The sequence below is a fragment of the Cnephaeus nilssonii genome (genome assembly GCF_951640355.1).
Source record: "Cnephaeus nilssonii genome assembly, chromosome: 12".
NCBI lineage: Eukaryota > Metazoa > Chordata > Mammalia > Chiroptera > Vespertilionidae > Cnephaeus > Cnephaeus nilssonii.
The window spans coordinates 42,151,075-42,162,656 of NC_137083.1; the positions used below are offsets into that span (position 1 = coordinate 42,151,075).

Below are 11,582 nucleotides of genomic sequence, written 5' to 3' on the forward strand. Positions count from 1 at the left end.
GAAAATCACCCTTTACTTAAGGGACTTGTCCAGAATGACAGCTCCATTCAAGCTGTGATTTTTGTCTAAAGTGGTAAGATATACACTGAGTGGCCAGATTATTATGCGTTCAGAGATCATAATAATCTGGCCACTCAGTGTATATAACCTATCTTCTCTAATCCTGTCTTCTGATTGGTTGCTTAAAGTTAATGTTATTAAAGTTATTCTGAAAGCATCAACACTCAGCCTGAATAAGCTTTTGATGAACTTCCTGTGTACAAGCAATAACACTACAACTCCATTTTATGAAATTTTTTCCCTCAGGGTAGACTTTTACCTTCTTGGAGCAAGATCTCTTAAGATTAATTCTACCCCATTTTCTTCCAATTTTAAATGATATGTTATAGTCATCTTTTAACATGATCAGTAAAGAGTATAATTTGAGAAGCTAGTTCTATTTGGCAAATATCTGAAGAACAACAAAAAAGGCCACCCCATCTGGGTTTTGTGGTTCCCTTCATTCTTTCTCTGCCAAAGGGGAATAGAAATTTTGTTTTCCTTATATAACTGTGAAGCTAAAGCAAAATAGATTAAGGCAGGGGGATAAAAAGAACTTACCAAGAGTTTTATTTTCCCCTCTAGACATCTTTTCTAGTAAAACCCACCAATTTTGTAGTTTTTAAAATTTGAGACCTTCTTAATCCATATTTCACTGTTGATTACTCTTATAATTAATAACTATACACAGAAAAGAGAATTTTTTTAAGTTCATGTCTTATCTGTGAATCTGTTTCTCATTCTTTGCTGTAACTACTTAAGTTCATTTTTTCTTGCAGGATCATTTACCGAAAGACAAAAAGAAAAGCCTGTGAACTGTAAGGAAGAAGATCATGGCATACCATGTCAGGATGATAAATTTGCTATCACATTAGTCTCTCAGAAATTTAAAATTCAGTTCAGAAAAATGTACTGTGACTGGCCAATATTTTTTAAAATGCCATACATAAGCTGTTATTATAATGGCATTATCGTAATATTTGATGATGTTTCACATATATTGTAAAGTCTATATTCTGGCTCTTAAGTAAAATATAAGCATGTTAAAAACATTTAGATATTCATAGTAACAGTGGTGTATGGTGGCTATTTACCAATAGAAAGAAAAATTCATTAGCCAGTTACTTCCAAAATTAGATTTTTAAGTTGCATGAAACCATTAATAGCCTTTAAAAGCTTTGATGAGTTTCTACTAATAATAATCTATTTAATCAGATGATAATAATAATTATGTATTTGAATATAGTATCCATTATCAGCAAATTTGTTCATGGGGAGATTAAATAAGGATAAATGATCAGAATTTGCCACTATATTAATAGGGAAGAGTCAGAGCAAAAAATAAAAACAGTGACTTGAAAGCCTGATGACACATAGTATGGTTTACTCTCATAAGACAACTGTTTTAATAATTATATTTTTGTTACTGTCCACCTATTGGACTGTTTTTACTGACACTTGTGTCAATGACACGTAATTAGTAAGTGGTCAACCTTTTTAAAGTCCATCTAGCAGTGGAGTTTACATCTATTTGCACAACTGTCACAGCACTGAACTAAAATTATTTTGCAACAATTTGGAATTCTTGACTCAGAGAGCAAGTATTTCCCATTGCTGTGAGAATTATATAATTGTAATACAAATATTACCTCCAATATACATACACTGGTATCATAGTTCCTCAGAGATGTTTATGTAATCTGAAAGCTAAATATTAAATACTGTTTTTCCATTCAAATATTCATTTAGCATTTCCTTTAGAAAATGATAAGGATTATAGCATTAATATGATTTAGGTTGTTCCCAGTGTTTAGACATGGAAATTATCTATCTTGTCTCATAAAAACCTAAATATAAAAGAAAATGGAAAATAATTACTAGAGTTTTTATTTTCTTCATATTTGTTTTATCCTTTGTTGTTTATTATCCTTTTGGCATCAACTTCACACATGTTTAATTTTTTTCATTGTAAAATGGATGAAATGAGCAAGTATGTAAGACTTTTTTTTTTCCAGATAAAAGTCAAGAGTTACTGCTAGAAAACAGACACATAGGAGACATTTAACAGGAGTAAGAAATGGGAGTTAGACCATCTGGACTGACAGCACCATAAATAACAAGAAGAGGGAGGGAGTGCTGAAACAAGACAGAACTCCAAGTATCAACTGAAAAATATCCAAGTTAGAGCTACATGGGTAATACCTAGTGAGTGAGTGAGTGTGATTTTGGCCTGCTATACAGAAATCAAGTCTAATACAGAATAACAGAGAAAATTAGGAAATACACACCTTTAGGATTGGCAGAATTTAAATCTAATCCCAGCCTCACAATAATTTAGCCATGTGATTTAAACAAATTTTTTAACCCTCTAGACTTCCATTTCCTCATCTTCAAAATGAGAGCAATAACGTTTAGATCAGGATTACTCTATATACTAAGATAATACTGTGATTCTCAAAGTTGTTCAGACTGTATGGCAAAGAGAAAGTCTGGGTGCTCTTTGAAGAGCACGAGGATTTAAAGACTTCTCAAGATCACTTTAAAGCGTACATTTAAGTACTCTTCAATCTCAACCTTCAGTTTTACTGATGGGCAACCTGAGGCCTCAAACCTCTGAGCCGTTTTCTCAAGGTAGCATGATATTAGATGGATTCAGGGCCAGGATCTGAAATAGAATTCAGGCGTTCAGATATTACTCTAGTCTTTATAAACACAAACTAACTATAATTTGCTGAACAAAATATTGCCATGATTTATCCAAGGTTTGAACGAGGAACTTTTGCTTCAGAATCTGTGTACTTTGCCACAATACCAAATTACCCCTGAAACTATACTTGTTATGCTCTCCTTGCCAATGATGGAGTTTAGCAAAAAATAAACATGTATTCTGGATTTGGTTACATTGCGTATTGTTTCTTTCTATTGTCAGTAATGACTTCTTTATGTTTTAAAAGAACATAAAGGCTGTATTACATATTTAAACACAGGAGTGCCATTCTTGTCCTTTTCTATCAGAATTACATAAAGTTTTGTCACACTCTCTCCCCACTTACAAATCTACCTTGAGGTCCTGGACTCTAGGAAGGAGCATTTAAGAAGTTCTACCCAAGTACTCTAGGATTTGATAGGAGTCACCCCCATTGCTTATCGTGGGCCCCAGTACTGGTAAATAGAGTACCCTGAACCCCCAATCTAGAGCTTGGAGCTTAACTATTTCCTATGATACAATCCTGATGTCACCAGCCTGCCATGATCTCTAATTAAATATCCATGCTTGTTCTGGTGCCGGGTCTCTGCTTGCCTGCCGTGACATCCCTGCTCCCTCCTTGGGCCTCCCACCCAGAGCCACTTGGATGTCTCTCTCCTGTTTTACTCTACTTCTGTAGGTTAGCCTGGCCCTGCACCCCCATTCCATTGTTTACTGCCTTCTCACTACCCCTCCCATCCATGTCCCACCACAGCTGAACAGCCCATGCCCAGCCCTGCTGACACGTGATACACCTTATTTTTGAGTGCCCACTACACAATATGTAAGGATAGTCCTTTTAAGCATGGACTTGAACATCAAGAATGATATGTCTAAAGCCCATGAGGCCCTTCTGAATGTTTTTGTCTTTCAGCCTACTTTTCCCAGTATTCCTGAAAACCCACTTAACAAAGGTTCAGTTTTCTTTTTTTAACATTTCTTTCTCTAATCAATTTACTAAACGGCATTATTAACTTCTTTTTTTTTTTTCTTCATTATTAACTTCTTAGTGTTGCTTTCCACCTGGATCTCTAAGCAAACATTACTCTTTCCTTCTATAGCCAAAAGTGATCTCAACACTGTAGAATTGAATAACAACCCCCCAAAAGATATTCATATCCTAATCCTGGGAATATTCTCTTCTATGGCAAAAGAGTGAATATTTATATGGTAAACGACATGACTAAATTGAGGATCTTGAGATGGAGAGATTATCCTGGATAATCTGGGTGGGCCCTAAATGCAAAGGAAGGTAATTACCATATAGAAGAGGAGGTGGCACTGTGGCATGGAGGCAGAGATTGAGTGCCATAGCTGCCGGAGCTGAGAGGCAAGAACAGATTCTTCCCTAGCGCCTGCTGAGGGAGAACGACCCTGTGGACACCAGTGAAACGTGACTCTGGACTTCTGGACTTCAGAACCATGAGACAATACATTTGTTGTTTTAAATCAACAAGTTTGTGATAATTTGTTAGCAGCACTAGGAAAGTAATGCAGGAACATACAGGTGATGGTGTGGACTGAATTTCACAATGTGTGGAAACAGATACCCTATCTTAGTTCTTTTTCTCCACTCCTATCTTTAGTGCTTTTTCTCCTTCAATGTTCATTTCCATTCCCACTGCTACTATCAAACCAAGCCATCATCATTTCTTTTCTTTTTTTTTAATCTTTATTTGGAGAGTATTACAGATGTCCCCTTATTTCCCCCTATTGCCTCCCTCCACCAGGTTCCTGCCCTGCCACAGGCCTTCACCACCCTATTGTCTGTGTCCATAGCTAATGCATATGTGCATATAAGATCTTTGGTTAATTTCTTCCTGTCCTCCTCACCCCCCTTCCCTCTGAGATTCGTCCATCTATTCATGTTTCCATGCCTCTGGTTCTATTTTACGCATCAGTTTATTTTGTTAATTAGATTCCTTGTTTGTTTACTTGGATTTTTAGATTCAATTATTGATAGATATGTATTTATTGTTCATATTTTTTCTTCTCCCCCCTCCTCCTCCTCCTTTTTCCTCTTCTTCCTCCACCTCCTCCTGCTCCTCCTCCTCCTCTTCTTCTTCCTCTTCCTCTTCTTAAAGAATATCCTTCAACATTTCATGTAATACTGGTTTGGTGGTAATGAACTCCTTTAGCTTTTTTTTTGTCTGTGAAGCTCTTTATCTAACCTTCAATTCTAAATGATACCTTGGCTGGGTAGAGTAATCTTGGTTGTAGGTCCTTGCCATTCATCACTTTGAATATTTCTTGCCACTCCCTTCTGGCCAGCAAAGTTTCTGTTGAGAAATCAGCTGACAATCTTATGGATGCTCTCTTGTAGATAACTAACTTCTTTTCTCTTGCTGCTTTTAAAATTCTTCCTCTGCCTTTAATCCTTTGCATTTAAAATATGATGTGTACTTCTTTGGGTTCCTCTTGTTTGGAACTCTCTGTACTCCCTGGACTTGTAAGTCTATTTCTTTCACCAGGTAGGGGAAGTTTTCTGTCATTATTTCTTCAAATAGGTTTTCAATATCTTTCCTCTCCTCTGGCACCCCCATAATGTGAATGTTGGTATGCTTGAAGTTGTCCCAGAAGCTCCTTACACTATCTTCATATTTTTGGATTCTTTTTTCTTCTTTCTACTCTGGGTGATTTTTGCTTCCTCATATTCTAAATCTTTGATTGTATTCTTGGAGTCCTCTACTCTACTATTGATTCCCTTTATTCTTTATTTCATTAACTGTATCCTTCATTTCTGGCTGGACCTTTTTCATGTCTTTGAAATTCTCACTAAGATCCTTGAAAGTCTCACTAAGTCCCTTGAAGCTCTCATTAAGATCATTGAGTAACCTTATAACCATTGTTTTGAACTCAGTGTCCAGTAGTTTGCTTGCTTCCAATTTATTTAGGCCTTTTCTGGAGATTTCTTCTGTTCTTTCATTTGATATGTTTCTTTGTCTCCACATTTTGGCTGCTTCCCTGTGTTTCTATGCATTAGGTAGAGCTGCTATGTCTCCTAGAATTGGTAGAGTGGCCTTGTGTAGTAAGTGTCCTGTAGGGCCCAGTGACTCAGCCTGCCCAGTCACCTGAGCTGTACACTTTAGGTACACTCCTGTGTAGGCTATGTGCACTTTCTTGTTGTAGTTGAGCCTTGATTGCTGCGGAATTGACCCCAAGGCCAATTGGCTGTGAGGACCAGCTATGACTACCGTGGAAGAGCTGCTGTGCAGGAAACACTCCTATGGAGCAGAACTTACGTCAGTGGGGCTTTGGTGCTCAGTGAATCTGCCCCTTGAGTGTGTCACTTGTGGATGTGTACAACTGTAATCTGGTATGGTCTGAAACTGTACACTGGATGCACTGGCTCTGGGGCCACCCCGGTGGTGCAAAGTCAGCCACTACCTGGGACTACCTGGCAGGAGCTACAGAGCTCTCTGCAGATGGATGCTAGTTGTATTGGGCTTGGAAGTGCCCAGGTGAGGCCAAGCTGTAAAGCAAGGCAGGCTGGTGCTAGTGCTGGGTCTTGGGCCTCTTATTAATAGTTACGGGACACACTGATGCCAGCTGCTGCTTGTTTGAGAGATTTTTAGGAATGTCTGAAGCCTGAGCCAGGACAGGCCATTCATATGGAAAAGCTACTGCCAACAGTTCGGGTGGGGCTGCAAATTGGGTACGGCATGGTCTCAGGGAAACTCCAGGGTGGAGCCAACAGTGTGAGTCGGGTGATGAAAACTCAGATATGGCTATCAGTCAGCTCTGCAACTGGGGAGGTCTCAGCATAGGAACAGTGACTCCTGCGAGCACCCTGGTCTGGGAGAAAACCACCCCCAGTAATTGTTCTGATGCCAGACAATCCAGTTCCTCCTCATATTTCCCTGAATCCCCCATGAGCCATTGCCCCAGCACTGGAGCCCAGAAGAACAAGTGCAAGTAGGCCCATGGGCCGGCCCTTTAAGAGAAACACCTGGGTCTCTGTGTCACTCAGCCATAAACCCTCCTGGCTTTTACAGCCCAAAATTATAGGGACTTTCCTTCCCAGCTCTGGAACCCTGGGCTGGAGGTCTGGTGTGGGGCTGGGACCCCCTTACTCCTCACGGGAGGCCTCTGCAGTAGAGATATCCCTCCCAATTAAAAACATGCCACACGTGGGTGTTGGACCAGCTCTTTCTGCACTTCCACCCCTCCTACCATCTCGATGTACTTTCTTCTTTCTCTAGTTGTAGAACTTCCATTCAGCCAGCTTTGTGGCGCTGCTGAAGGATGGTTATTCTGTACTTTAGTTGTCATTTTGATGTGGTTGTAAGGAGGAGGCAAGTACTGGTGTTTTCCTACACTTCCATCTTAGTTCTCAAGCCATCATCATTTCTCACTGGACTACCATGACAACTTCCTACGGGTCTCCTGCTTACTCTCTCATTCCTCCCCTATGTACATGCTGTCATAAATCATGTGATCCCCTGCTTGAAGCCTTCCAACTATTTCCCATTGCACTTAATATCAAACACCCCAAACCTCACCAGGCTCCCACCTACTCTACAGCCTCATCTCAGTCCACTTTGCCTGCCAAACACACCTGTAGTCAGATTTCTCCTAGAACAAGCCAAGTCCTTTCCCCTCTTAGGGCTTTTGCATACATAGTACATCCTGCACCCTATCTTTCTGAATCATTGTCACTGTCCAAAATTATCTCACTTATGGTTTGGTTGTTTCCTGTCCAGTGACTATGCAGTTTCTGTACACAGAAGTTTCTCAACAGGGAGTGGGGAACATATTCCTGAGAGACATTTAGCAATGTCTAGAGATGTTTTTTTGGTTGTCACTACTAAGGGGATGCTTTTGGTGGGTAAAGGCCAGGGGTGGTGCTAAACTTACTCTACAATGCACAGAATGCACCCCAGAATTATCTGACCCTAAATGTCAGTATTGCCAAGGTTGAGATACCCTGGTGATACAGGGTACTAGTTGTCCCCCAATATCCATTCTTTCATCTGTGGTAATAGACACCCTGATATTTTTATACCCAGCTGGCAAGCATAAAGACAATATTTTCCAACTTCATTACAGGCAGAAACGAAGGAATGTCACGTGTTGGTACTTGCTTTTTTTTTTTTTCATTCTGCTGCTTGAAACACAAACACTGCCGTCTTAGATCATGAGATTGAGACCATAAAAGCTAAAGCAACTAGATAGAATGATATATCCCTGACACTGCAGAATACAATACCTCTTCTGAATTGCTTCTCAGTAAACAGTTGAATAAATGAATGACACCAGATATCCTTAATGCATCATTTCTCTTAATGGCCTACACGTGAATAAAAAGCCAAAAACATGTTTGTCCTATATAGCACAAAACCATCAGCCTCCCCCCTTCCTACTTGTAGTAGTATCTCATCTTCCCTCCTTTTGTTTTGTTTTGTTTTGTTTTGTTTTGTTTTGTTTTGTTTTGCTAACCCTCACCTGAGGATATTTTCCTATTGATTTTTAGAGAGAGTGGAAGGGAAGGAGAAAGAGAGAGAGAGAAACATCAATGTGAGAAAGACACATCGATTGTTTGCCTCCCGAACACGGTTCAACCTGGGCAGGGGATTGAACCTGCAACCCAGGTACGTACCCTTGACAGGGAATCAAAGTCTCAACCCTTTGGTGTCCAGGCTGACACTCTAACCACTGAGCAACCCCAGCCAAGGCCTTCCTTGCTTTTATGTTAGAATCATGATTGTAAATGATATCCCCTACTTTCTCTGCACTTTCAGCTTTTATATCTGCAACATGCAGTGTGCCCATCTATATGTATTTCATACCATTAGAGTTGGTCAGAGAAGACCCCTGATGTCTTCTCCTTCCTTAGCTTTGCTGTGACTTTTGCCACAAGAACAAACACAAGAGCCTTTGTTTAAATCATGTATACACACATAGTGCATGAGAGCTTGAGGTGTACTTGTGACAAAATTAGGAAAAGTACGTTCTTAAGGGTTTTGCTCTCAGTGATCACCACTTTTCTTAAATTTGAGCAAAGACTATAATTGAAGTTTTGTTTGCTCCCACAAACTGATGCCTTCCTGGTCAGCCAGGTTTCTCTAGAGATTTTATTGCTCCTTTAGAAATCTTGGTTCTCTCGGAAGCATGAGCAATGGTAAAGAACTTCATTCTCATTCTTCCACGGGCTGACAATTTCCCGAAACACAAATGACTTCTAGGCGTCCACTTATCAGCCAAGGGCTTCCTGAAATAACCCTCCATGGGGATTTACTTCCTGAGAAGCGTGGGGTGGTTTTTGTGTGTGTCTTGAAACAAAATTGATATATAGATGATTTAGAAGTTACAGACAAAATTTGAAGTTTGCAGTGTGGTTAATGTTCTTATACACATAGAAATATTTACAAAAATGGGATCATATAATACATATACATAGCATTCTGCTTTTATTCTCCTCACATCAATAAATATTGTAGCCCGGCTGGCATGGCTCAGTGGTTGAGCATTGACTTATGAACCAGGAGGTCATGGTTTGATTCCCGGTCAGGGCACATGTCTGGGTTGCGGGCTCGATCCCCAATGTGGGGCGTACAGGATGCAGCTGATTGATGATTCTTTCTCATCATTAATGTTTTTCTCTCTCTGTCCCTCTCCATTCCTCTCTGAAATCAACAAAAATATTTTTTAAAATCACTCCATAGGCCTTTTGAAGTGAGAAAGAGGCAACAAGCATTTACTGAGGTCAGTAAGAATTGCTATTTTGGAAGCACTGATTCAGGCAGAAGCCCAAATAATGTTCCAATTAGCAGGCAAAGGCAGTGGGCATTTATGAGAAGGGGAAGGGGAACAATTACATCAGTAGAAGTGAGGTATTTCAATTGGTACAGATAGCACAGTGATGTTAATTCTAAATAATGTTTTAAATTTTCAGTCCAGTAGTTATCAGTCTGGTAGTCATAATGACTGCTTTCTTGTTATCTTTGCAAACAGTTCTTGTATTAGTGTTTACAACATAAAGAACTTTTTCTGGTGCTAAGTTACTTGAACATTCTACAAAAACTGGTACCACCCTGGCCAGTGTGGCTCAGTTGGTTGAGCGTCATCCTGTGCACCAAAGGGTTGTAGGTTTGATTCCCAGTTTGATTCCCAGTCAGGGCACATACCTAGGTTGTGAGTCGATCCCTGGGGAGGCAACCAATCCATGTTTCTCTCACATTGTTTCTCTCTCTTTCTACCTCCCCTTTCTTCTCTCTGTCTCTATAATCAATTTCCTCCTGTGAAGATTAAAAACAAAAGCAAACTGGTACCCAATTGTAACTTGCCCCCATTTTTAAAAAAGATAATTAGAAAGTAGATTTTATAAATACATTTTAAAAGTGGGCCACCTAGCCCCTGCCAGGTGGCTCAGTTGGTTGGAGCATCATCCTGTGCACCAAAAGGGTTTCGGATTCAATTCCCGGTCATGGCACATACCTAGGTTATGGGTCAATCCTGGTCCAGACTCATATCGGAGGCAACCAATCCACGTTTCTCTCTCATATCAATGTTTCTCTCTCTCCCTCTCTCCCACTTCCTCTCTCTCTAAAATCAATAAACATCCTCTGGTGAGGATTTTTTTTTTTACGTGGGCCACCTAGTTCTATGTAATGAAAATGCACTGTGGGGCAGTTTAGGATGACTTTCCTAACAATTATGTGCAGCCATTCCCCTACCACCACCATCCACTCCCCCCTGTATCTCCCCCCCGCCCCCCCCCCCCCCCCCCCGCCATACACACACACTCCAGACAAAGCACAGTGACTGATTTATTTAGGAATGCAATAAGTGTTTGCTTATTTGGATTGATTTCAATTCTAATGCATCAGGTTCTCATCAGATGACTCTTCCTATTCCTGGCCTTTAGAGTGTATCCTATTGTTTTAAGATTATGACAGGATCAGCTAAAGTTTGCCCACCTTTCTGTAAAAATTAATTAATGTCTCCCTTCCTAGACATTAATGTATTTCCCTTCAAATCCCAGTGACAGATTTGATGTTGGGGAAGGGCCTGACTCTGGGAAGTTGTAGAAGCCACTTAAACATTAACTACAACTCTTTTACTTTTACTTTCCCAATAAGTGTGTGTGTGTGTGTGTGTGTGTGTGTGTTTGTGTGTGTGTGTGTGTGCCTGATGCTTAAAAAAGAAAAGGGCAAAGGCAGGGTGGATCTAGGGTTATTTTCAGCCTAGACCAGATACAATTTGGAGAGTTCTCTGTAAGAAAAAGAAGATAATTTATTTAGAATAAAAAGGGAAATTTCTTGAAGCTTGAAGATCCATATCCCTCTCTTCTGAGATCTCTTTGGGCAATTTATCAGGAATGCTTCCTGGTTGGAATACTCTACAACCCCAGTACTCCAACAGTACCTGTACACTGGAAAGGCCTGAACTTTAAACTTCATTAATTACATAGAAATCTGCCTCTAAGTATGAAATGGGAGGGCAAAGTGAATGTAATCAACTTGCTGAAAACTTCAAAATTTAAAGGAATATAAATGACTTTTAAAATTTATAGTATGTTTCTTTTAAAAAATATTTTTATTGACTTCAGACAGGAGGGGGGAGAGAGAGAGAGAGAGAGAGAGAGGGAGGGGAGAGAGAGAGAAACATCAATGATGAGAATCATTGATCAGCTGCCTCCTGTATGCCCCACACTGGGGATAGAGCCTGCAACCCAGGCATGTGCCCTGAGAGAGAACTGAACCGTGACCTTCTAGTTCATAGGTCGATGCACAACCACTGAGCCATGCTGGCCAGGCAGTATGTTACTTTCTTATTGCTGATGTAATGTATTACC

At 40.0% G+C, this 11,582-nt stretch overlaps 1 protein-coding gene across 2 annotated transcripts in view; it reads left to right on the forward strand.

Annotated features, from left to right (window-relative positions):
* The window catches only part of LOC307108245 (B-cell receptor-associated protein 29-like), a 42,935-nt gene extending 41,947 nt beyond the window's left edge, over window positions 1-988 (forward strand). For both annotated transcript variants that reach the window (XM_079786060.1, XM_079786059.1), the window contains exon 8: window positions 819-988. In XM_079786060.1, coding sequence (XP_079642186.1) covers window positions 819-854 — 36 coding nt within the window. In that variant the 3' untranslated portion in view covers window positions 855-988. The remainder of the gene's footprint in view (window positions 1-818) is intronic.
* The last annotated feature ends 10,594 nt before the right edge of the window (window positions 989-11,582 follow it).